This window comes from Bos taurus, chromosome 23 (genome assembly GCF_002263795.3).
Source record: "Bos taurus isolate L1 Dominette 01449 registration number 42190680 breed Hereford chromosome 23, ARS-UCD2.0, whole genome shotgun sequence".
Classification (NCBI taxonomy): Eukaryota; Metazoa; Chordata; class Mammalia; order Artiodactyla; family Bovidae; genus Bos; species Bos taurus.
The window spans coordinates 26,580,338-26,604,884 of record NC_037350.1 but is presented as its reverse complement, the minus strand read 5'-3'; the positions used below and the strand labels follow the sequence as shown (position 1 = coordinate 26,604,884).

Below are 24,547 nucleotides of genomic sequence, written 5' to 3'. Positions count from 1 at the left end.
ATTGTGTGATCACTCACCTAGAGCCAGACATCCTGCTGTGAAGTCAAGTGGACCTTAGGAAGCGTCACTACAAACAAAGCTAGTGGAGGTTATGGAATTCCAATTGAGCTATTTCAAATCCTAAAAGATGATGCTGTGAAAGTGCTGCACTCAACATGCCAGCAAAGCTGGAAAACTCAGCAGTGGCCACAGGACTGGAAAAGGTCAGTTTTCATTCCAATCCCAAAGAAAGGAAATGCCAAAGAATGTTCAAACTACCATACAATTGTGCTTATCTCACATGCTAGGAAAGTAATGCTCAAATTCTCCAAGTGAGGCTTCAACACTATGTGAACCGAGAACTTCCAGATATTCAAGCTGATTTTAGAAAAGGCAGAGGAACCATAGATCCAATTGCCAACATCCATTGGATCATAGAAAAAGCAAGAGAGTTCCAGAAAACATCTAATTCTGCTTTATTGACTATGCCAATAGTCATTAACAAACTGTATAAAATTCTTCAAGAGACTGGAATACCAGACCACGTTATCTGCCTCCTGAGAAATCTGTATATAGCTCAAGAAGCAACAATTAGAACCAGACATGGAAAAATGGACTGGTTAAATTGGGAGGAGTTCATCAAGACTATATATTGTTGCCCTGCTTATTTAACTTGTATGCAGAGTACCTCATACAAAATGCTGGGCTGGATGAAGCACAAGCTGGAATCAAGATTGCAGAGAGAAATAACAATAACCTCAGATGTGCAGATGACACCACCATTATGGCCAAAATCAAAGAGGAACCAAAGAGCCTACTGATGAAAATAAAAGAGCAGAGTGAAGAAGCTGGCTTAAAACTCAGCATTCAAAAAACTAAGATCATGGTATCTGGTCCCATCACTTCATCGTAAATAAATGTTGAAACAATGGAAGCAGTGACAGACTTTATTTTCTTGGGCTCCAAATTCACAGCAGAGGGTGCCTGCAGCCATATAATTAAAAGATGCTTGCTCCTTGGAAGAAGAGCTATGACCAACCTAGACAACATATTAAAAAGCAGAGATAGTACTTTGCTGACAAAGGTCTGTTTAGTCAAAGCTGTGGTTTTTCCAGTAGTCATGTATCAATGTGAGAGTTGGACCACAAAAAATCTGAGTGCCAAAGAATTGATGCTTTTGAACTGTGGCAGTGGATAAGACTCTTGAGAGTCCTTTGGACTGCAGGGATATCAAACCAGTCAATCCTAAAGGAAATCAGTCCTGAATATTCATTAGAAGGAGTGATGCTGAAGCTGAAACTCCAGTACTTTGGCCACCTGATGTGAAGAACTGACTCTTCTTGATGTGGAAAAGACTCTGATGCTGGGAAAGATTGAAGGCAGGAGGAGAAAGGGATGACAGAGGATGAGATGGTTGGATGGCATCACCGACTTGATGGACATGAGTTTGAGCAAGCTCCAGGAATTGGTGATGGACAGAGAAGCCTGGCATGCTGCAGTCCACAGGATCACAAAGAGTTGGACATGACTGAGCTACTGAGCTGACCTGAACTGATTTCTTTTTACCTTTTACAGCTAATGTTTCTTTGAAAGAGTGGTTCACAGTCATCCTCCTCACTCATCTAATAGCCATTGTTTATAAGATTTCACAATGTTAGCATTCTAATGCCTTTTAATTGAAGAATGAATAAACACAATGTGGTATATCCATACAGTGCTGCTACTGCTGCTGCTGCTAAGTCGCTTCAGTCGTGTCCAACTCTGTGTGACCCCATAGAAGGCAGCCAACCAGGCTCCTCCATTCCTGGGATTCTCCAGGCAAGAATACTGAAATGGGTTGCCGTTTCCTTCTCCAATGCATGCACGCATGCTAAGTTGCTTCAGTCATGTCCAACTCTGTGTGACCCCATGGACAGCAGCCCACCAGGCTCCTCTGTCCACAGGATTCTCCAGGCAAGAATACTGGAGTGGGTTGCCACTTCCTTCTTCAAGATAAATTCTATCAAAAAGGAACAAACCACTGAAATATGAAAAGTGTGTGTCTCTAAGATATTATGCTAAATGAAAGAAGCTAGACATAAAAGACCATATATTATATGACTGCAACTGTATATATCCAGAAAAGGCAAATCTATGTATAGAGAAAATAGATTAGTGATCCCTGGGCCTGGGAACAAAGATTATTTGAAAACGAAAGCAAGAGCTCTTTTGGGGAGATGGAATCCTTTACGATTGGATCAATGATGATTGCTGAACTATGTAAATATGTTAAAAATTATTGAGATGATTTTTTAGAATGAATGAACACTTGAATGAATGTATGGTATGCAAATAACATCTCAACAAACCTTTTTCTCAGAATTATCACAGAATTAAGTACCTTGTATGGATTTATCAGTTTCAGAATTCTTACTTTATTTAAGGTACATTTTATCTATGTTGATTTTCAACCATGGCATGAAATTTGTGTAAATGTAGAAACCCCTTGTAATTTCCATAACATAGTGTTTACTTCTGGATTATTTTTATTAAAGAAAACAAATGAGCAGATTGTATTTAACAAAAGAGAATTGTATTTGTTTGCTACACCTTCTACTATACCACAACAAAATACCACAAGCTGAGTAGCTTAAATGTTGGAAGTTATTTCAATATAGTTGCGGAGGCCAGAAGTCTGAGTTCAAGATGCGGATTCATTTTGATATTTGGCAAAACTAATACAATTATGTAAAGTTTAAAAATAAAATAAAATTAAAAAAAAAAAAACAAAAAAACACAAGATGTTGACATGGTGATGCTTCCTCTGAAGGTGCTAGAAAAAGATTGGTTCCAAGCCTTTTTTTAAACTTCAGGTGCTTTGCCAGCAGGCTTGGACCTTCCTTGCCTTGTGGCAGCAAAACTCCAACCTTCACAAGCTGTTCTTTCTGTGCATGTTTATGTCCAAATTTTCCCTTTTCATAAGGACTCCAGTTACGTTGATTTAGGCACCTGTTCTATGCCATCTTAACTAACTATATCTACAATGACCCTATTTCCAAATAAGGTCACACAGTGGGGTATTGGTGGTGAGGATTTGCATATCATAGAGTATACTAAGAAGGAAATAAAAATGAGGGAATATAAATAGAGACTTTAGATAAATGTTTTGAGAAGTTTGATTATGAAAGAGAGTCAAAAGCGTTAATAAGAAGATGTAGAGTTGATGGAAAATTGCATTGTTGTGATTTTAAGATGGACAAGATTTAAAATTTTTAAGTTTATGGTAGAAAAACTAGTTGGAACACTGAGAGGAATAATTGATGGACCTTAGTACCATGTAAAATAGTATAAGGTGGAAAGATGGGTATAGAGGAGAGTAGGTTGGTGTTCCCTGTAAAGCAAGAGGGATATTTCTCTTAATGTAACAGTGAGGGAGGAGTAATGTAGAGTTGGGAGATTTTGATAATTTCGCTATATTTGTCATTACAATGATGAGACAATTCCCCTCTGATTGATTCTATTTGTTATTATCTTTACTGTTTTTTCAAAATGGAAATACAGTCTTATACTGAGAATTAGGTGGGAGTAGAGTTAGAAGTTTTAAAAAGTAGAATTTTTAATGAAATTGACTGGAAAGGCAAGGGACTGTAAATGACTGGAGACACACGGGAAGATTGCCAGATAGAAAAGTGCCATCAACAGTGCTAGTGCCCAAGTTGTGACAGGTTACTGCACACGTATAGAGTAACCACTCTACTCATCTGTATGGACTTTTATAGCATGTTCAACTTCCAGTATGAGAAATGAATAATAGATTCATTCATTTTGGGGTTTCTTTCCAAGCAGATGTGAAAGGACAATGAGATCAGGAATTTTCACTTATTAGTAAAAGAATACCTAAAATTATTAACCCTGGCATCTAAATAGGAAAGAGAAGGAAGTGAAGTCAGGAGGGTCTGATGAGTCAGGAGTAATTGGGAGACCCTAACTTGACTCATACACTGGAGGAGCAGGAGTTGCTAAGAAATCAAGTACAGGACTTTATGCCTACTACTTCACTTAAATATTCAACTGTGGGTGTCATCTGTTGCCATCCTTAAAGGGAGGGTATACAAACTAGGATTAAATTCAATTATAAATGACAAAAATCCAAAGTATAAAAAGCTTAGAGATAGAACAGTTTATTTCTCACTGAATATAATTTAGGAACTGAGTAATAGAATAGTTTCACAAGTTATCAAAAACCTAAGCCACTGTATCTTGTCTGCCATCCATGATTTTTACATGGTCACAGATGTTTCATTAATGATAGATTTCAGGCATCATAAAAAGTAAACAATGAGAAAACATAGTTTTCCTTTAAAGAAACATCCCAGAAATTACACAGAATAATAAATCTATAATGCATTGGTCATCATTTAGTGATATTCAGCTGGTAGTCTAGAAAATTTAATCTTTATACTAGGTTGTCACAGGCATAGTAATAATAGGAGTTTATAATTAAGAAAGAAGTAAGAAGTGATATGAGAGGCAACAATCAGTCAGTCTCACAGAACTTCACCTCGAGAATGAACCAATATGCAGGAGGGGGAAAAATCATGTTGTGGCCAGTGGGGAGAATTATAATGATCACTTGGGCCCAATGTTATACTTTCTCAGGGAGGTGTAGGCACATGAATTACATCAGTGTGTTCTACTCCACCTCGACAATGGTCAAGGGGCCAGAGTCAGGGAACCAAAGTCTGAAAAGTGGTCTTAGGACACCATAAAATGTCTGTTTGGAAAATGTGAAAATGTGGGATTCATCTGTCATATTATAGAAAGATACATCTCCTGCCTCATAATCCAGGAATATCCCCACACTAAGGGGTTTTTCTCTTAGAGTAAGATGAGTTTCTGAGATGGTAAGGGCCCAGTAATCCTCCTGGTAGAGCCTAATGGCCCAGAAACCATTCTGTGGGGACATTTGGAAAGTCCCCTTTCTTGATACATTATCCCTACAAACTCCCAGGTCCCAGGAATGCAGTTCCCCAACTTTCACCTCCCAGTAGTATCTCCCTGAACAGATTTGTGGCTGACCCAGCACACAGGGAATGGAGACAAATCTCTGTGTGGAGCTGGGTAGATCTTGCTGTATTTCTTGCAAGGTTACTCCTCTCCCCTCTTCAGTCAGGAGGAGGCTGGGATGAGCAGTGGCTTCATCAAGAATCACATTTACTGCAAAAACAATTAGACTGTCATGTTTATGGAAAGAGTCTCAGTAGGCCTGGGCCAGAGGGTCCTCATTCTGTGAGAACTTCTCTGGCCCTGGGAACATCCAAGTCATCTTCACCCATCTTCCTTTCTTACCCCACAAGGAGCAGGGTCCCTCCTGGACCATCATACTCACCAGCTTGGAACTCTTCTTTCCTCCAATCTGCAAGGAACATATGAATGTGAGAAGCCCCATCTGATAGATAAATACATCCATCTGCTCAGATTATGAGTATAAATTCTCAAGGATTAATTTATAAATGATAATAACCAAAGAAAATATTCTTTGATATACTGGCACCTCTTTTCACAGTCTGTTAAATTATGTCTGGCTTGAAGAACTGATTTCTTCAACCAACATTCCCATAGGATAAGTGTCCCTAATCTATTTAAGATGTTGGAAGAGAAATAGAGATTATGATATGCCTGATCAAATAAATTCTCTTTGTTGTGGTTTCCTCAGACTTTATAGGAGATGATCTTTTACTTATCCTCACAGCATTATTTGAGATGTCAATTAAAAAATAATAAAACAAATAATAAATGTTGGCTAGGATGTGGAGAAAAGGAAACCTTGTAAATGGTTGATGGATGTAAACTGGTGGAAAATAGTATAAAGGCTTCTCAAAACACTAAAAATAGAACTGCCATATGATCCAGCAATTCTACACCTGGGTATATAACCAAAGAAAATGAAAACACAAATTTGAAAAGGTACATGCACCCCATTGTTCATACTATACCTGAATTTAATGTATATATATATATATATATATATATATATATACACACACACTACAAGTGACTAAATATTGTTTCTTTGTGTGTGTGTGTATATATATATATATATACACACACATACTGATTACTGTTCCTTTGTGTGTGTGTGTGTGTGTGTGTGTGTATACACATACATGAAATTTTGACATTTGCAACAATATGGATGGACTTGGATGGTATTACTATTAATGAAATAAGTCAGACAGAGGAAGATAAATAGAGTATGTTATCACTAATATGTGGAATCTAAAAAATAAAATAGTGAATATAACAAAACAGAAACAGACTTACAGATATAGAGAGCAAACATAATTATCAGTGGAGAGAGGAAAGGGGGGAGGAATAATATTACAGTTTCAGAGGTACAAACTACTATGTATAAAATAAATAAACCTAAAGGATATATTGTACAGCATGGGGAATATGCTTCTCTGGGCTGGGAAGATCTTCTGGGGAAGGAAATGGCAACCCACTCCAGTACTCTTGCCTGGAGAATCCCATGGATGGAAGAGCCTGCTAGGCTACAGTCCACTGGATCACAAAGAGTCAGACATGACTGAGTGACTTCCCTTTCTTTCATGGGAAATATAGCCAATTTTTATAATAATTTAAATGGGGTATAGCCTACAAAATTTTGAAGTCACTATGTTGTACACCTGAAACTAATGTAATATTGTAAGCCAACTATGCCTGGTAGAAAGTGAAGAAGAACTAAAGAGCCTTTTGATGAAAGTGAAAGAGGAGAGTGAAAAAGTTGGCTTAAAGCTCAACATTCAGAAACTAAGATCATGGCATCCGGTCCCATCACTTTATGGCAGATAGATGGGGAAACAGTGGAAAAAGTGTCTGGCTTTATTTTTCTGGGCTCCAAAATCACTGCAGATGGTGATTGCAGCAATGAAATTAAAAGACACCTACTCCTTGGAAGGAAAATTATGACCTAACCTAGACAGCATATTAAAAAGCAGAGACATTACTTTGTCAACAAAGGTCCATCTAGTCAAGGCTACAGTTTTTCTAGTGGTCGTGTATGGATGTGAGAATTGGACTATAAAGAAAGCTGAACACAGAAAATTGGTGCTTTTGAACTGTGGTGTTGGAGAAGACTCTTGAGAGTCCCTGAAACTTCAAGGAGATCCAACCAGTCCATTCTAAAGGAGATCAGTTCTGGGTGTTCGTTGGAAGGACTGATGTTGAAGATGAAACTCCAATACTTTGGCCACCTCATACGAAGAGCTGACCCATTGGAAAAGACTCTGATGCTGGGAAAGATTGGGAGCAGGAGGAGAAGCGGATGACAGAGGATGAGATGGCTGGATGGCATCATCAACTCGATGGACATGGGTTTGGGTGCACTCTGGGAGTTGGTAATGGACAGGGTGGCCTGGAGTGGTGTGATTCATGGGGTTGCAAAGAGTCAGACACGACTGAGTGAGTGACTTAACTGAACTGAACTATGCTTCAATTATTAAAAAATCAAATAGAAAATAATAATGGTCAAATTGCTAAATTTAATATTTTAAGTACATTATTATTTTTTAAAATACTGAGTAATCTATTGAGTTCATAGAATGCATATTTTGGAGTTTTGTTTGTTTTTATTGTATTGTTTTGCATGCAATAGGTATTCATTTAAAATATATTTTGCAATAGGACAGCCTTTATCAGAATCCATGTCACTCACCAGGGTATAATGTTGACTCCCTCCAGCCTGCAAAAACCAAAACAGGAAACTTTACTTTTTTTTCTTCCATTTTTTTTTCTCATTGTCTTTTTCATTTCTCCTTGTCTTTGTCATATATTTTCTTCTGCATTCTTTGGACTTCCTCTTTTTATCTCATATTCTCATATTCCATTTTTAGAAAACACAATGATAAAAATGATCAGGTGGAGGGTAGATAGAAACATAGAAGCAGTAAAAAGTGGGAGGGATGAAGGAGAAGTGGGAAGGAGAGGACATGAAATAAATTAAGGAAGGAAGGGGAGAGAAGGAAGAACATGCTGAATCACTGGTGGTTTGTCTTTTGAAAATAATTTATTGAAATTACTAGAATTTAGGAAGATAACATTTCAAATGCTTTTTGCCTACTATAAGCATTTTTGTTGCTTTTCTAAATCCTATTCAATTTCTACAGTGGAAGAATCTGAGATTTAGAAGAATAAAGGTTCTTGGGAAATAAGCTTTACTTACCTAATTTGAACTGAGCCTTCCTCCTATCTGAGAGAAAAAAAACAAGTATAAATACACATATATAATGTTAACTAATTAATTTAAAAAACTGTTTTCTTAACATCATGAAAAAGATTCAAGTAAAGTCATACATCTGCACATATATCTGCCAATGCCAGTAGTGTCTGAAAGTTGACCAAGTAATATCCATTTTATTTTTTAAATATAAATTTATTTATTTTCATTGGAGGTTAATTACTTTACAATATTGTATTGGTTTTGCCATGTCCATTTTAAAAGCAACTAAAGAAATCTCTGAAGCCTACTACATCTAAAAACCTTCCTACAATTTGAAGAATATAATTTGATATGTAGGGATATGAGAGTTTAATAATTCTTATGATATAATACCAAAATAGTGTAGGAATAACTTGGAAAATAACTTTAGATTTTAGGTTTACAATGAAGTTTATTTGAGTGAAAAAAAATGTATGTATAAAGACCTTGAAGTATTAATGATTAAAAAGCTAAAAATAAAAATAAAAGAACAACAATAATTATGGTTGGAAAAAAAATCCAGCAAAGTCGTGAAAAAAATATTTATACATCTTAAATCACTTGAGAATATAGTCAAGAAAAATGGACTAGTAAGTCTCAAGATTAACTTGACATCAATATATATAGCATAATATACAAGTAAAAAAAAAAAAAGGAACTTATCTCACTCAGCAACTTTGGAGTTTTAACTTTCCCATAAAAACAAGCAGAATATCATGCATAAAACAATGGGCACTCCATATCAGAGCACATGTTGAAGAACCCAAATTAAAAGAAACTTTCTGTCATCATTCTTAGCTTAATCACCTTTATCTCACCAAGTGTAAAACTAACTACTGTACAGTGAATTACTATAAAATTCCAGTAATCACCGGGGATATATTAATAGAAGAAGCCTAAAAATAAAGCATAGAAAGGGAAGGAAGTGAACAAAACCTGAAAGAATGAAAAGGGAACTTAACATGGAATGAGTTCAGGAAGATAAAAAGAAAACAGATAGGGTAATTTGAAATCCACAAGAAGAAAAAGACAAGACAGGAGTGAGTAAGAGGTAATGAGACAGGAAGTGACAAGGAATTTTTTTCAAAGAAATATATCAGTAAAAAAGAATGTCAGAAAAAAGTTACCAATTTCTTTCTGAAGATCTTCTGAAAAATAAAATGGAAATCTCATGTAAATATCAAGAGAAACCAATATAGAAAATGAAAATGAATAGAAAATTTCCATTGCATAGTAAACTGGAAGGATGAATGTGATTAGAAAAAAACAAACAAAAACTCCTGAAAAGAAAAAAAAAGCCAAGGAAGCACAGTTCTATCTTCAAAAACTGAGAAAAGGAAGTGAATTTCCCCAGTTGAATAAATAAATAAGAATGATGATGAACAGGGCAGAAAAACTAACTAGGATTTTATCCCATACATACATATTTTATGAACAGTATTAAGGACATTCATAATTGAAGATTTGGACAAAATCCATATTTAATAAAAGAATAAAATAATTCCATAACAAATGTTATCTTCATAGTAGTATGTTGAAACTGATTTTGAATTTTGCAAGTCTTTGTATGTCAGATTAAACAAGTTGTCTTTAAGTGAAACAATTTGTGAATTGTAGTCAACAAACACTAAGTCCTGAGAATATCTTTTTAGAAGATGTCATAGCCATTAAGAAAGCAAATGACTATAATGTTTGAGTACAATCTTTGGCGACTGCAGCCATGAAATTAAAAGCTGCTTGCTTGCTCCTTGGAAGAAAAGCTATGACCAACCTAGATAGCATGTTAAAAAGCAGAGACATTAATTTGCCAACAAAGGTACGACTAGTCAAAGCTATGGTTTTTCCAATAGTCATGTATGGATGTGAGAGTTGGACTATAAAGAAAGCTGAGTGCCAAAGAATGGATGCTTTTGAACTGTGGTGCTGGAAAAGACTCTTGAGAGTCCCCTGGACTGCAAGGAGATCCAACCAGTCCATCTTAAAGGAAATCAGTCCTGAATATTCATTGGAAGGACTGATGCTGAGGCTGAAACTCCAATACTTTGGCCACCTGATGGGAAGAACTGACTCTTTGGAAAAGACCCTGATGTTGGGTAAGACTGAAGGTGGGAGGAGAAGGAGATAGCAGAGGATGAGATGGTTGGATTGTATCACTGACTCAATGGACATGAGTTTGAGCAAGCTGTGGGAGTTGGTGATGAACAGGAAAGCCTGGCGTGCTGCAGTCCATGCGGTCACAAAATCTGATACAACTGAGTGACTGAACTGAACTGACATCTTTCCTGAAGTCTGATGGTTTCTATTTACATTGAATAATAGTGCAATGAAATTTAATTGAGTTGTCAGTTGAGAGAACTTTTAAAATTAGATTTGATAAACTCACACTCTCAATTTTATCATGTACCTCAGAAGAAGTTCAAAGAATTGAAGTTAGGACTGTAATGAAACTTCCATTTCTATTAACTTACAAATAAGTACACCATTTATCAGCACATAAATATTTTATAAGCAAGCAGAAAATTAATGACATAAATTAATGTTTATTTTAGATTCATGTATTTGAAGGGACTTAAAATATGAGTTAATGGAGATAAAGTAATGCAAGTATTACATGAGAAAAATGTTAGAAGATCGTTCTTTAAGTAGTTTCTTTTTAATTTTATTCCTATAACGCAACTTTAGGCTTTATGGGATTTCCCTGGTGGCTCAGATGATAAAGAATTGCATGCAATGAGGGAGACTCAGGTTTGATCCCTGGGTGGGGAAGATTCCCTGGAGATGGGAATGGCTACCCATTCCAGTATTGTTGCCTGGAGCATTCCATGAACAGAGAGGCCTGGTGGGCTACAGTCCATGGGGTCGTAAAGAGTGAGACATGACTGAGTGAATAACACTTTCACTTCACTTTCAGGTTTTATTAGAGTCCTTTAAAAAACTTACATATACATTTCAAGAGATAAGCTCTTGTCTAGAATTCATGTGTTGTAAAAAGTATCTTGGGCATTCTTGCATGTTATAAATTTTAAGCTTTTATATAATATTTACATAAAAGTACGGGGCTTTCCTGGTGGCTCAGTAGTAAAGAATCTGCTGCAGGAGATTCTCTCCCTGAAGAAGAAAATAGCAACCTTATCCAGTATTCTTCCCTTGAGAATTCTATGGACAGAAGAGCCTGGTGGGCTACAGTCCACGGGGTTGCAAAAGAGTTGGGTACAACTTAGAGACTAAACAACAATGATGACATAAAAGTACATATGTGCTTTTCCTACATTCTTTGAAGAAACCTCTTTGGTGGTGTTAATTTTACTGCTTCCTCCTTTCCCCATCATTCCTGTATTCTCTAGACTTAACCATTTATTAATACTCATTCATGTCTCTCAAGTTATAACCTTCTTGAATTTTTATGCCTTCTAACCCAATTTTCCTCATAGGAAAAATGAGGATACTATTATACAATTCCCATGGAGAAAATTTCTTATAATTTCTATGCAATGAAATGAAAGGAAGGGAAATAAAATATTAAAAGGCAGGTGAAGTGGGCTCTAATAATATTACCTGAGCTTATCTTGGATAAAGGTAGCAAAACAGTTTTCTAAAAAATACCATAAACTTCTAAAGTATATTATTAATAAAAATTTATTTTACAGAAAAGATCTGTATACATAGATTGGAATGGCAGGATAAATTATGCCAACAATAATGGTGAAAACTGAATAACAAATGAAGATGCAAAACTTCAGTTGGAATCACAGGATCATCAGAAAAAATCATTTAATGCATATGTAGATTGGAATTGCAGAAAGTATTCTTTGATAGTTGAAGAAATAAGTACAAGGAGAGCAAACCGGTCAATCCTAAAGGAAATCAACCCTGAGTATTCATTGGAAGGACTGATGCTGAAGCTGAAGCTGAGATACTTTGGTCTCCAAAGAGCTGACTCATTGGAAAAGACCCTGATGCTGGGAAATGTTGGAGGCAAAAGGAGAAGGGGATGACAGAGGATGAGATGGTTGGATAGCATCGTTAACTCAATGCACATGATTTGAGCAAACTCAAGGTGATAGTGGAAGGTAGGGGAGACTGGCGTGCTGTAGTCCATGGAGTCACAAGGAATCAGACATGACTTAGCATCTGAACAACAACAAGAGGTGACATAATGACTAAATAACAGAGTAAACTACATAAATGGGATTAACTTTTTCATTGTTCATACTCAGCAGAAAATAAAAAAAGAAAGAACCAATTCATTTAAAAACAAGTCACTCTGTCAGGAAGGAAAAGGACAAAAATTTGAAACACATCCATAGTTTTCAAAATGACTCCTATCTTTGACAAGTTGAAACTACAGGGTTCAAAGGCCATCTCAAAGGCCAATAAAAGGCTATAGTGTTTTACATGACCCCCATCCCTTACACAAAAGAAGGAATTAAGACAGGAAACAAAACCTGAGAGGAGATATCATAAGATTTGTCTGGGGTAAATTATATCAATCATTCATCTTCAATTGAACTGTCACCTTTTTAAGAAAAAAATGCAGGAAGATTGCTTACAAGATGGTGGAGTAGAAAAACCCTGAACTCCTCTCCTCTCATGAGCACACCAAAACCACAACTATCTGCTAAACAACCATCAATAAAAGGCACTGGGACTTACCAAACAGATTTTCTATAACTAAAAACACAAAGAAGAAATCACATTGAGATGGTAGGAGGGGCACAATTGTGATATAATCAAGTCCAAAATCCCCTGAGTGGGTGACCCCAAAACTAGAGAATGGTTGTATTGCACAGGTTTTCCCACAAGAGTGAGAGTTCTGAATCCCATGTCTCTGCAGCCTGGGGGTTTGGTATCAGGAAGAGGAGCTCCCAAATTACTTGACTTTGAAGGCCAGTGGGGCTTAAATTGCAGGGGCGCCACAGGACTGGGGGACAAGAGGCTTCATTCTTAAAGGGTGCACACAAAATCTCAAATGTACCAGTACTGAGGGCACAGTAACTTCACAGGAGCCTGGGCCAGACTTACCTGCTGGTCTTGGAAGTTGTCCTGGGAACATAAGGCAGGCACAGCTGTAGCTTACTCTGGGGAATAGACACAGCGGTGGATATATTGGGGAGTATTCATGTGCATGAACTCTCACTGGAGGTTGACATCTTGCTTAGGTCATTAACACCAAGTTCTGGCCCCACCCAACAGTTGGTAGGAGCCAGTGCTGGGATGCTTCAGGCCAAACAACCAACTGGGGGAAATATAGCCCCACCAATCAGCAGACAGGCTGTCCAAAGATTTTTTAAGCCCACAGCCACCTCTAGATACATCCCTTGACATGGCTCTACCCACCAGAGGGCCAGGACCTAGCTCTACTCATCAGTGGTCAGGCATTGGCCCCTCCTGCCAGAAAGCCTACACAAACCTCTAGACCAGACTCATCTACCAGGGAGCAGATGCCAGAAGCAAGAAAACCACAATCCCACAATCAGTGGAACTGAGCCTGCAATATACACTACTACGTGAACAGCTGACTCTGGGAAAGGACCCTGATGCTGGGAAAATTTGAGGGCAGAGGAGAAGGGGGCGACAGAAGATGAGATGGTTGGATGCATCACCGACTCAATGGACATAAGTTTGAGCAAACTCTGGGAGATAGTGAAGGACAGGGAAGCCTGACAAGTCTGCCATTCATGGAGTTGCAAACAGTCGGACACAACTGAGCGACCGAACAACAAATGTGTAAAATAGATAGCTGGTGAGAAGTTGCTGTGCAACACAGGGAGCCCAGCCTGGCACTCTGTGATGACCTAGAGGGATGAAATGGGGGGAGGGGAGGGATGCTCAAGAGGTAGGTGATATATGTATAGTTATGGCTTATTAGCTGTGCTGTATATCAGAAACCAACACAACCTTGTAAAGCGATTTTCTCCCATTAAATAAAAAAAAAAAACAAAAAAAAACAGATCAGACCTTACCCTGGGACCAGTTGATCCCTGAACCTTGAGTAGTGCGAGGGGAGTGCTCTACTGGGACACCTAAGACATCCCCTACAGAGGATCACTTCTCCAAGGTCGAGGAATGTAGCTAACCTCTGCGTGTGTGTGTGTGTTTGTTGCTCAGTTATGTCCAATTCTAACATACATAAAAACACAAACAGAACTTCAGATAAGATGAAGCAGCAGAGGTATATGTTCCAGATGTAGGAACAAGAAAGAAATGCAAATATGCAGATACACACTAGACAGGCGCTCAAAAAATGATAGGGAATTGCATGGTAAAAGCACTCATTTATCCAAAACTGTATCTGCAGCAGTAGTCATATGTGTTCAATATTTAAACACAGACCATTAGAGTGAAATGGCTTTAATGTTTTGATAACTTATATAAGCAAAACCTAAGCTAGGAAAGGTATGGAACTAACAGAAGCAGAGGAGATTAAGGAGAGGTGGCAAGAATACACAGAATTATACAAAAAAGATATTAATGACCTAGATAACCATGATGGTGTGATCACTCACCTAGAGCCAGACATCCTGGAGTGTGAAGCCAAGTGGGCCTTAGGAAGCATCACTATGAACAAAGCTAGTGGAGGTGATGGAATTGCAGCTGAGCTATTTCAAATCTTGAAGGATGATGCTGTGAAAGTGCTGCACTTAATATGCCAGCAAATTTGGAAAACTCAGCAGTGGCCACAGGACTGGAAAAGGTCAGTTTTCATTCCAATCCCAAAGATAGGCAATGCCAAAGAATGCTCAAACTACCACACAATTGCACTCATCTCACACACTAGCAAAGTAATTCTCAAAATTCTCCAAGCAAGGCTTTACCAATATGTGAACTAAGAACATCCAGATGTTCGAGCTCGTTTTAGAAAAGGCAGAGGAACCAGATATCAAATTGCCATCATCCACTGGATCATAGAAAAAGCAAGAGAATTCCAGAAAACATCTACTTCTGCTTCATTTGACTACGCCAAAGATTTTGGCTGTGTGGATCACAACAAACTGTGGAAAATTCTTCAAGAGATTGGAATATAAGACCTTGTTATCTGCCTCCTGAGAAATCTGTATGCAGGTCAAGAAGCAACAGTTAGAACTGGAATAGAACAATGGACTGGTTCCAAATTGGGGAAGGAGTTCATCCAACCTGTATATTGTCACCCTGCCTCTTTAACTTGTATGCAGAGTACATCATGCAAAATGCTGGGCTGGATAAATCACAAGCTGGGATCAAGATTACTGGGAGAAATATCAATAACCTCAGATATGCAGATGACACTACTCTTATGGCACAAATTGAAGAGGAACTAAAGAGCCTCTTGATGAAAGTGAAAGAGGAGAGTGAAAAATCTGGCTTAAAACTCAGCTTTCAAAAAAAGATCATGGCATTCAGTCCCATCACTTCATGGCAAATAGATGGGCAAACAGTGACTTTATTTTCTTGGGCTCCAAAATCACTGCAGATGGCAACTGAAGCCAAGAAATTAAAGGACACATGCTTCTTGGAAGAAAAGCTATGACCAACCTAGACAGCATCTTAAAAAGCAGAGACATTACTTTGCCTACAAAAGTCTGTCTAGTCAAAATTATGGTTCTTCCAGTAGTCATGTGTGGATGTGAGAGTTGGACCATAAAGAAAGCTGAGCACTGAAGAAATGATGCTTTTGAACTGTGGTGGTGGAGAAGACTCTTGAGAGTCCCTTGGATTGCAAGGAGATCCAACCAGTCAAACCTAAAGGAAATCAGTCCTGAATGTTCATTGGAAGGACTGATGCTGAAGCTGAAGCTCAAATACTTTGGCCACCTGATGAAAAGAAGTGACTTATTAGAAAAGACCCTGATGCTGGACAAAATTGAAGATAGGAGGAGAAGGGGATGACAGATGATGAGATGGTTGGATGGCATCAGTGACTTGATGGACATGAATTTGAGCAAGCTCTGGGAGTTGGTGATGGACAGGAAAGTCTTGTGTGCTGCAGTTTATGGGGTTACAAAGAGTTGGACACGACTAAATGACTAAACCGAGCTGAAGCCAGAGTCAAGGCCCTTCAATCCAAGAAAATAGAACTTAACAACAGCCAATCACAGTCAAATAAGCTTTCATAAATAAGGCAACAGTTTAAGCTATGACCAGTAAAATAATTGCTTTGCTTCTGCATCATTTTCTCTATAAAGAGCTTGCCCCTAGTTTCTTTTGGTAGAGCACACTTAACCACTTTCAGTTTAGTGCTGCCAATTTGAATTGATGTTTACTCAGATAAACCCTTGAAAATGATATTGTGCCTCAGGTTATCTTTTAGTATATGAAAACTAGTGTATCATTAAAGAGACATATTCTTAAATTCAATTCCCTCTAAAAACAAAAATATATTTGAATGTCTTTAGAAAAAAAGGTTATAAAACATGATAATTACATTAGTGTTTCACTAAAAAATCTTTTGGAAATATCTCAGGAATCATGCTTCATATGTGATTCACACACAAAATTCAAAATTGAGAGATATATTATATTTGAACTTTCCTTAAAATTAAAATCCTCCTATAAGTATTTGAAAGGAATTACAGTTTGTTGATCTGATAATAAAAATGAAAAAGGTGAAGAAAAATTTTTGTGGTTGAAAAGTTTAAAAATTTAAGAAAACTTAAGTAAAATAATATATACCTGGAAACTCTGGGATAATATGTTCAGTGTAGTGTAAGAATGAATTTTGACCAAGGAATTATATCTGAATTCACACAGTAGTTGAAAGAACAATATAGAAAGAAACTTTAATCAGCAAGTTTGGAGACTTCCTCTCATCTCCTAAAGTATGAGAAAGTATCAATTTCATAGTAATAGGCCTTAGATAGTAATAGTAATAGATTTAGAATACAGATGTCCAAATTTTGGGTATTTTCAAGAAATACATATATAGTGTAGAAACCATGTGCCTATCAGCCTAAGCTCCTACATTGCATAAATTTCATAGAGAAACTTTTGCAAGTTTCTAGAAACAGAAGAGGCAAGTGCATGTGGGGGAAGATCAGGTATGAAATTAAAAAAAAGAAGGAATAGGAAGAATGAAGGCAGGGAAACAAAATGAATAGCACTTAATATGAACAAAGTTTATAATGCAAAATTCATGTGGGAACAGGAGACATCCAGAGTGAGCCAAAAGGTGACATGTTTATAAAAAGGCATGGAATAGAAAGATATCAAGAAAGTAGTTATTTAAAAGTGTTTTAGGAAGACGTGGACGTTAGAGAAAATTTACCTGATTTTTTCTGAAGTTCTTCTGAAAAAAAAAGGAAAGATCACTGTAAATTTTATGAGAAAGAAATATGAATAAAATGCACATTTATTGAAAGGATGTGTTTAATATTAAACCTATAATGACCCATGTAAACACATGCATATGCATGAATACATACGTGCATGCACACACACATGTGAACACACACACACACACACACATAGACACACATACACTTGGCTGAAAGCTCCCTTTTGTGCCAAGAATACTCTTCAAAAGATGAAGAAGGAGGAAATGAATGAATTTTCTGAATTGAAAACAAGCTGGAATTTTTGTTCTGATCATTATACAATTTTTCTTGATCCCTTTTGAAATTATGGATGTTTACAGAAGTTCTTAGTGCTTATAAGTTCTTTGCTCTTAATTATATGTCAGTTATAATTACAGGGTTAAGTTCATGGATGCATTTATTCACAACATTTTTTCAACCAATTAAAGCATCATCTTATTTTATGCTTTTGATTTTAACTCATACCTAAATGCAACTTATCTTAAAAATAGTCAGATGAAAGAAATGGAAATAAGGTATTAAATGACAGTGAAGGCTGTTATAAATCAAAAGACATAAAGTTCAGATCAGAAACCTTAAAAAATACCAAAATATTACAGATAAATTGTTACTAAAATTTACTCAGCAGAAAGAAAATACATGCAGAGTTTGCAGTAACAGGAAAAATCAGTAATAATGAAACAGATACGTAAGAAATGATGAAGAAGCATTACCTTTCAAATACTGTATCTGAATTACAGGTGAAGAGAGTTAATTTTATTTGAAAAAATAAAATAATAAAAAAGCATGAACATGTAAAACTATATGCACATTGGCATTGAGGAAGATAATTATTGAAGTTGAAGACGAAGGTAAAATAAGCAGGAAAACATTGCCTAGGCATGAAGTGAAACATATTAATGGCATTTACCTTTTTCCTGTTTATATTTATCTGAAAAATAGAAGAAAGAAAAACCAATTCATTAAAAATGAAAACACAGTATTAGGGAGAAAAGAGTAGAAAAATTTGAAATCCTATGAGCTTTACTTCTTTAAAAGAATTGATGGTTATTTCTAAAATATTGGAACTAAAAATTTGCAAAGACCATCTAACCCAATGAAAGGCAATGCTGTTTTCCATACAACCCCTTAGTGCAAAAGGAATTAAGAAATGAAACCATAGGATAAATAATGTCAATCATCCTTCATTGGGCTATCTCCTCTTTTTCAGACTAAAATACCATATTAACATACACAAATATGACATAGGAACTTAAAATGTAATGAAAAGCCTATAGAAAATGTACTCATTAGTCAAAACTGCATCTGTTGTAGTAATTACATGGAACCTGCTACATGCATTAAAGATATAAGTTCCCAAACTATATTCAACCTGTAAACAGAAATATAATTTAAAATTTGGAAAAGAAAGATGCTGAACTTTTAGTGATTATATTGATGTTTTATGAAAAAATCTTTCAGAATCATGTTAGGAAAATAGCTTTTTGTGTCATTCACAAAGAATTTTGAATTGAAGACACATGAAATTTTCTTGATATAATATCCTTCTACAAACATTTAATAGGTATTGCAGTTCATAGAATTAATAACTGTGTGACCGAAAGTGCAAAAGAATAAGAACATTTATTATAGTTTGGAAAATAGCCAGAAAAAATTGTGTAAAATATTTGTATGACTGAGAACACTTGAGTAATATGATCAAGGGCAGTGAAAGAGTGAGATCCAAGGTCATAGGTGACCTGTGAATGCCAGTGGAATTTATACAGTCTTTGACAGGATAATGCAGGAAGAAACTTCACTCATGAAATCTGAAATCTTCTTTTATCTTGGGAAAATATCAATTGTACAGTAATGGCTTCTTGAACTTGGAATATGTACAGTGACCCTAAGTTAATGGATGTTTTCAAAACAGTATGTACAGACTGGAACTCATACATCTGTTGGCCTAGTCAATCCCCTTATCTTACAAAACTAATAAAGGATCAATGGCAAGTCAGTGGAAGACAGGAGAAGCCAATGTTTCTAGAAAGGGGCAGTATGGAATGAAGAAAAAAAAAAAGAATGAGGAAATGATAGAAAGTAGGAAAATGGAAATGGACAGTATTTAATGTAGAAGTCCATAAACAAACAAAAACCCTGAAGAAGGAGCAGTAGACATACAAAAGAAGAATGAACCAATAGATCACATTTGGTAAAAAGTCATGGAATGTTAAAAACATCAAGAAAGCAGTCATTTAAAAAGGACAATGGAATAAAAAGTTATCAGAGATAATTTACCCAGTTTTTTCTGAAGTTCTTCTGAAAAACATAATGGAGAGAACAATGTAAATAACATAGGAAACAAAATCAAATAAAATTCAAATTTATTGAAAAATATCCATGTATTAAATGTGAAAATTGGACTAAATGTGAGAGTTGGACTATAATGATTTGAGATTTGGGCTATAAAGAAAACTGAGTGCTAAAGAATTGATGCTTTTGAACTGTGGTGTTGGAGAAGACTTTTGAGAATTCCTTGGACAGCAAGGAGATCCAACCAGTCAATCCTAAAGGAATTCAATCCTGAATATTCATTGGAAGGACTGATGCTGAAGCTGAAACTCCAATGCTTTGGCCACCTGATGCAAAGAATTGTCTCATTTGACAATACCCTGATGCTGGGAAAGATTGAAGGTGAGAGAAGAAGGGGATGACAGAGGATGAGATGGTTGGATGGTATCACTGACTCGATGGACATGAGTTTGAGTAAACTCTGGCAGTTGGTGATGGACAGGGAAGCCTGGCGTGCTGCAGTCCATGGGGTGGCAAAGAGTCGGACACGACTGAGAGACTGAACTGAAAGTGAAAGTTGTTCAGTCATGTCCGACTGTTTGCAACCCCATGGACATAGTCCATGTAAATCTCCCTGCCAGAATACTGGAGTGGGTAGCCTTTCCTTTCTCCAGGGGATCTTCCCAAACCAGGGACTGAACCCAGGTCTCCTGCACTGTAGGTGGATCCTTTACCAGCTGAGCCACAAGGGAAATCCAGAACTGAACTGAACTGAAAGTTAAATGTATCAGAATACAGATAAACACACACATATGTGTGCCTGCACACACTTGTGAACCAACAGTGGTTGAAGGATCACTTGTGTCCAGAAAATATATTTCAAATGTTAAAGGGGGGAAAGGACTGAATTTAGTGAATTGAGATAAAAAAAATTCAGGGGCACATTAGTTCTGCTCTTTACCTTATAAAAATACTATTGATCTGTTTTTAGCCTTATTTAGGCTTTTATTGGAGAAGGCAATGGCACCCCACTCCAGTACTTTTGCCTAGAAAATCCCATGGATGGAGGAGCCTGGTAGGCTGCAGTCCATGGGGTCACTAGAGTTGGACACGTCTGGACGACTTCACTTTCATTTTTCACTTTCATGCATTGGAGAAGGAAATTGCAACCCACTCCAGTGTTCTTGCCTGGAGAATCCCAGGGACGGGGAAGCCTGGTGGTCTGCCGTCTATGGGGTCGCACAGAGTGGGACATGACTGAAGCGACTTAGCAGCAGCAGCAGCAGCAGGCTTTTATTATTCAATTGTTAACTTTATATATTCTTTGACTTCCATGAAATATATATATAAGTCATTCTGGTTATTGCAGTAGCTTTGTCATGTATAGTCACCAAAAGTCACTGTTCCAGTATAGTGAAACACTATTCCAGAAGGAAATCTGTGTTAGGTTTCTAGGAATCTCTATTCATAACATTTTCATGAACCCATTAATATTGAATTTGTTTTGTGCAAGTTTATATTTTAGCATGTACTTGAATGAAGCTTATCTTATCTAAATCACATTAATAGAAGGTGAATGCTGTGTGAGATGACAGTGAAAGGGGTTCTTGAATTATCTTGGGATACACCTATACATTAGCCATTCTAAAAATGACAAAACATCAGAGACATACTATTAATATAATTTACTTGACAAAAGTATTTGTCTACAAGTGTTGAAATGCAGGACAATCCAGAGCAATAATAATACAGGAAAGTGAATTAAAAAGAGAAATGGCATACTCAAAATAATGAAACAAAATCATGACAAAATATACAGATACAGGAATAGAAGATGATGATCATTGATACTTAAAGACAGGTGCAAAAGACACATGAAAGCATGACTAGGCACACATTACTAGGACTAGTCTTTTTTCTGTTTACACTTATACTAATATAAAAAGAAAAACAATCAATCTACATTCAAAATGAGGATACATATCAGTAAGTGAAGAGGATAAAAATTTGAAACACTTCCATAATTTTCTCTACAGTTCAAACTGACCAATAATTCTAAGAACTGGAATTGGAAGATTCCAAAGCCACCTCACCAATCAGAGGCAATATTCTTTTACTTCCGTATGGACTTGGTTCACAAGAGCTAAACAGAAAACTGATCATGAGAGGAAGTTGATATAACTTTGTTGGATAAACAATATCAATCCGTGGTCTTTTAGAGGCACTTCTTTCATTTTAAAACAGAGTACAAATACACAAAACACAAAGATAGGTTGTTAAGAGATGAGGAAGAAAATAGTAAAAGCATCCCTCTAACCAAATCTATTTATCAAGTAGATGTATTTCAAACCTATTCAGTCTGACAAAAAAATGGAAAAATACCATTAGAAATGGAGAATGTTAAACTTTAAATGATTATATTTGTATTATATTATAAAAATTTTTGGAAAAATTCCAGTGTCTTTGTGTCATTGACCTACATCATTCTCAATTGAGAGATTAATCAATGAACTTTCCTTAATATATGAAAGTTTTTCTCTTAACATTTAAAAGGAATTGAAATTTTCAGAATTCATAATTGTGTTAATGAAAGTATAATCAAAATTCATTTTGATTTAAAAGAAAAAAGATAGGAAAGATTATGCAAAATATTTGTATACCTGAGAACACTTGAATAACATATTCACAGGCTATGTAAGACTAAGCCTCCAGTTCACATTTGACCAATGAATGGGAGTAAAACTATATTTAGCTAATAAGGGTTCTTGTTAAAGTTTGGTGAATAATTAATTGCATCTTAACTGGCTCTCATATTTCTTATATAAAACAGAAGTCCTAAATTAGTGGGCAGTGTCCATAAAATATATATAGAATAGAAACCATGTGAATATCAGCCAAATTTCTTTCATCTCTCCAACTTGATAATGCAATAAGTATGACAAGTCTCTGGAAGAACACAAGATCAATGTTTATAGGGAGGTACAGATATTGAATGAAAAAGAAGGATTGAGAATGAATGAAAAGTATAGAAATAGAAATGAAGAGAACATAATGTGAGAGAAGACCATGAGCAGAAATAAAGTGAATGGGACACGTAGACATCCAGAAGAATGAGCCACTGGAAACCATATAGGTAAAATGGAACTCTAAAGACACCAAAAAAGCAGTCATTTATATGGTTATGGGAAATGTCAGAGAAAATTTACCAATTGTTTGGGGAAGATCTTCTGAAAAATAAAATACAAAGATAAATGTAAATATCATGGGAAGTAGATGTGAAGAAAATTAAATGTATTGAAAATTCTAAATATAAGCCCCAAATTAAACCTATTAACATGCAAAAGCACACACACACACTTACTCACATACACACTACCTCACACATAAGTACCAACAGAGGAGGAAATCCCACTTCTGTCCACAGAATATTTTACAAAAAAATCAAACTAGAAATGGAATGAAATTACTGAAAGAGAAAATTTTTTAGAAATATTAGTTGTGGTGGTTACCTCTTAAAATATGCTCTTGACATTTTTTGGCATTATTTAGGCTTTTATTGATGGACAGGGAGGCCTGGCGTGCTGCAATTCATGGAGTCGCAAAGAGTCGGACACGACTGAGTGACTGAACTGAACTGAACTGAGCTGAGGCTTTTATTATTTGATTTGTTAGCTTTGGTAAGTTCTTGTGTTGTGCTGTGCTCAGTTTCGTTCCACCCTTTGCAACCCCAGGGACTGCCAGGCTCCTTTGTTCATAGAATTTCCCAGGCAAGAATACTGGAGTGGTTTTGCCATTTCCTTCTCCAGGGGATCTTCCTGGCCCAGGGACCAAACCAGAGTCTCTTGTGTCTCCTGAACTGGCAGGTGAATTCTTTACCAGTAGTGCCTCCCAAAAAGCCCCAACCCATGGATATATATAGCCTTGTTACATGAAAAGAAGGAAATTGAAATATTAAGTGGCAGTGATGGCAGTTCCAAATCAGATGGCCTCAAGTTATCTTGAATAAAGTTCAATATCATAAAGTTTAAAAATGCAGACATATATTTTAATGCAGGAGGCCCAGGTTCAATCTCTGGGTCAGGAAGATCCCCTGGTGAAGGAAATGGCAACCCACTCCATATTCTTGCCTGGAGAATTCCATGGACAGGGGAACCTAGTGGGCTACAGTCCATGGAGTTGCAAAGAGTCAGACATGACTGAGTGAATAACACATACACACAGAATAATGAATAAATTCTCTAATATCCTGCTACCTTAACCAATGTAACTGTGTATTATCAGCAACATGTAGATATTTAACATGCTTGATGAGTTTAAGATTTTCCAGTCAGTATTTCTTTGATGCTCAATCTCTAAAATCATTATGAAGTGGGATCTTATTTAAGTTGAAACCTGTGTCCTCTTCAAAGGACCCCAGAAGCCTAATGTAGCTTCCTTGCTGTTCATTTAACAAGATATTCCAAAGTAAGTTTGACATTTTCTACCTAATCTGGAAATGGCTATTTTTTTTCAAGACATTTTACATTCTTTTAGTGAGAAATTGTTTAGAGAAATCACAGTCTTGGAAATGGGAACAGGAATTTCTGGGAAGTTGATCATAGTATCCAGACCTATTCAGTGAAACAGATATATGTGTACATATGAAATAATAATACATCATTGGAACTTGCCTTTTCCCTGTTCCTTCTTGTCTGAAAAATAAAAATAAGAAAGAATTAACATTCAAAATGAAAGTACAATGTCAGGAAGAGATGAATATAAAATTTTT

General features: G+C 36.4%; 1 protein-coding gene across 8 annotated transcripts in view; it reads right to left on the bottom strand.

The window, feature by feature from the left end:
- Window positions 1-24,547, bottom strand: part of LOC104972343 (E3 ubiquitin-protein ligase TRIM38-like) — a 182,372-nt gene that overhangs the window by 3,352 nt on the left and 154,473 nt on the right. For 6 of the 8 annotated variants that reach the window (XM_059880610.1, XM_059880609.1, XM_059880613.1 and 3 more), the window contains 10 exons: window positions 24,450-24,470; window positions 22,986-23,006; window positions 19,786-19,806; window positions 18,419-18,439; window positions 17,460-17,480; window positions 9,346-9,366; window positions 8,183-8,209; window positions 7,676-7,702; window positions 5,348-5,374; window positions 4,124-5,175 (listed from right to left, as the gene is read on the bottom strand). In XM_059880610.1, coding sequence (XP_059736593.1) covers window positions 4,652-5,175; window positions 5,348-5,374; window positions 7,676-7,702; window positions 8,183-8,209; window positions 9,346-9,366; window positions 17,460-17,480; window positions 18,419-18,439; window positions 19,786-19,806; window positions 22,986-23,006; window positions 24,450-24,470 — 731 coding nt within the window. In that variant the 3' untranslated portion in view covers window positions 4,124-4,651. Of the gene's footprint in view, window positions 1-4,123; window positions 5,176-5,347; window positions 5,375-7,675; window positions 7,703-8,182; window positions 8,210-9,342; window positions 9,367-13,240; window positions 13,297-17,459; window positions 17,481-18,418; window positions 18,440-19,785; window positions 19,807-22,985; window positions 23,007-24,449; window positions 24,471-24,547 lie in introns of those variants that run through there. The other 2 variants (XM_059880614.1, XR_009492558.1) reach the window with 2 other exon arrangements.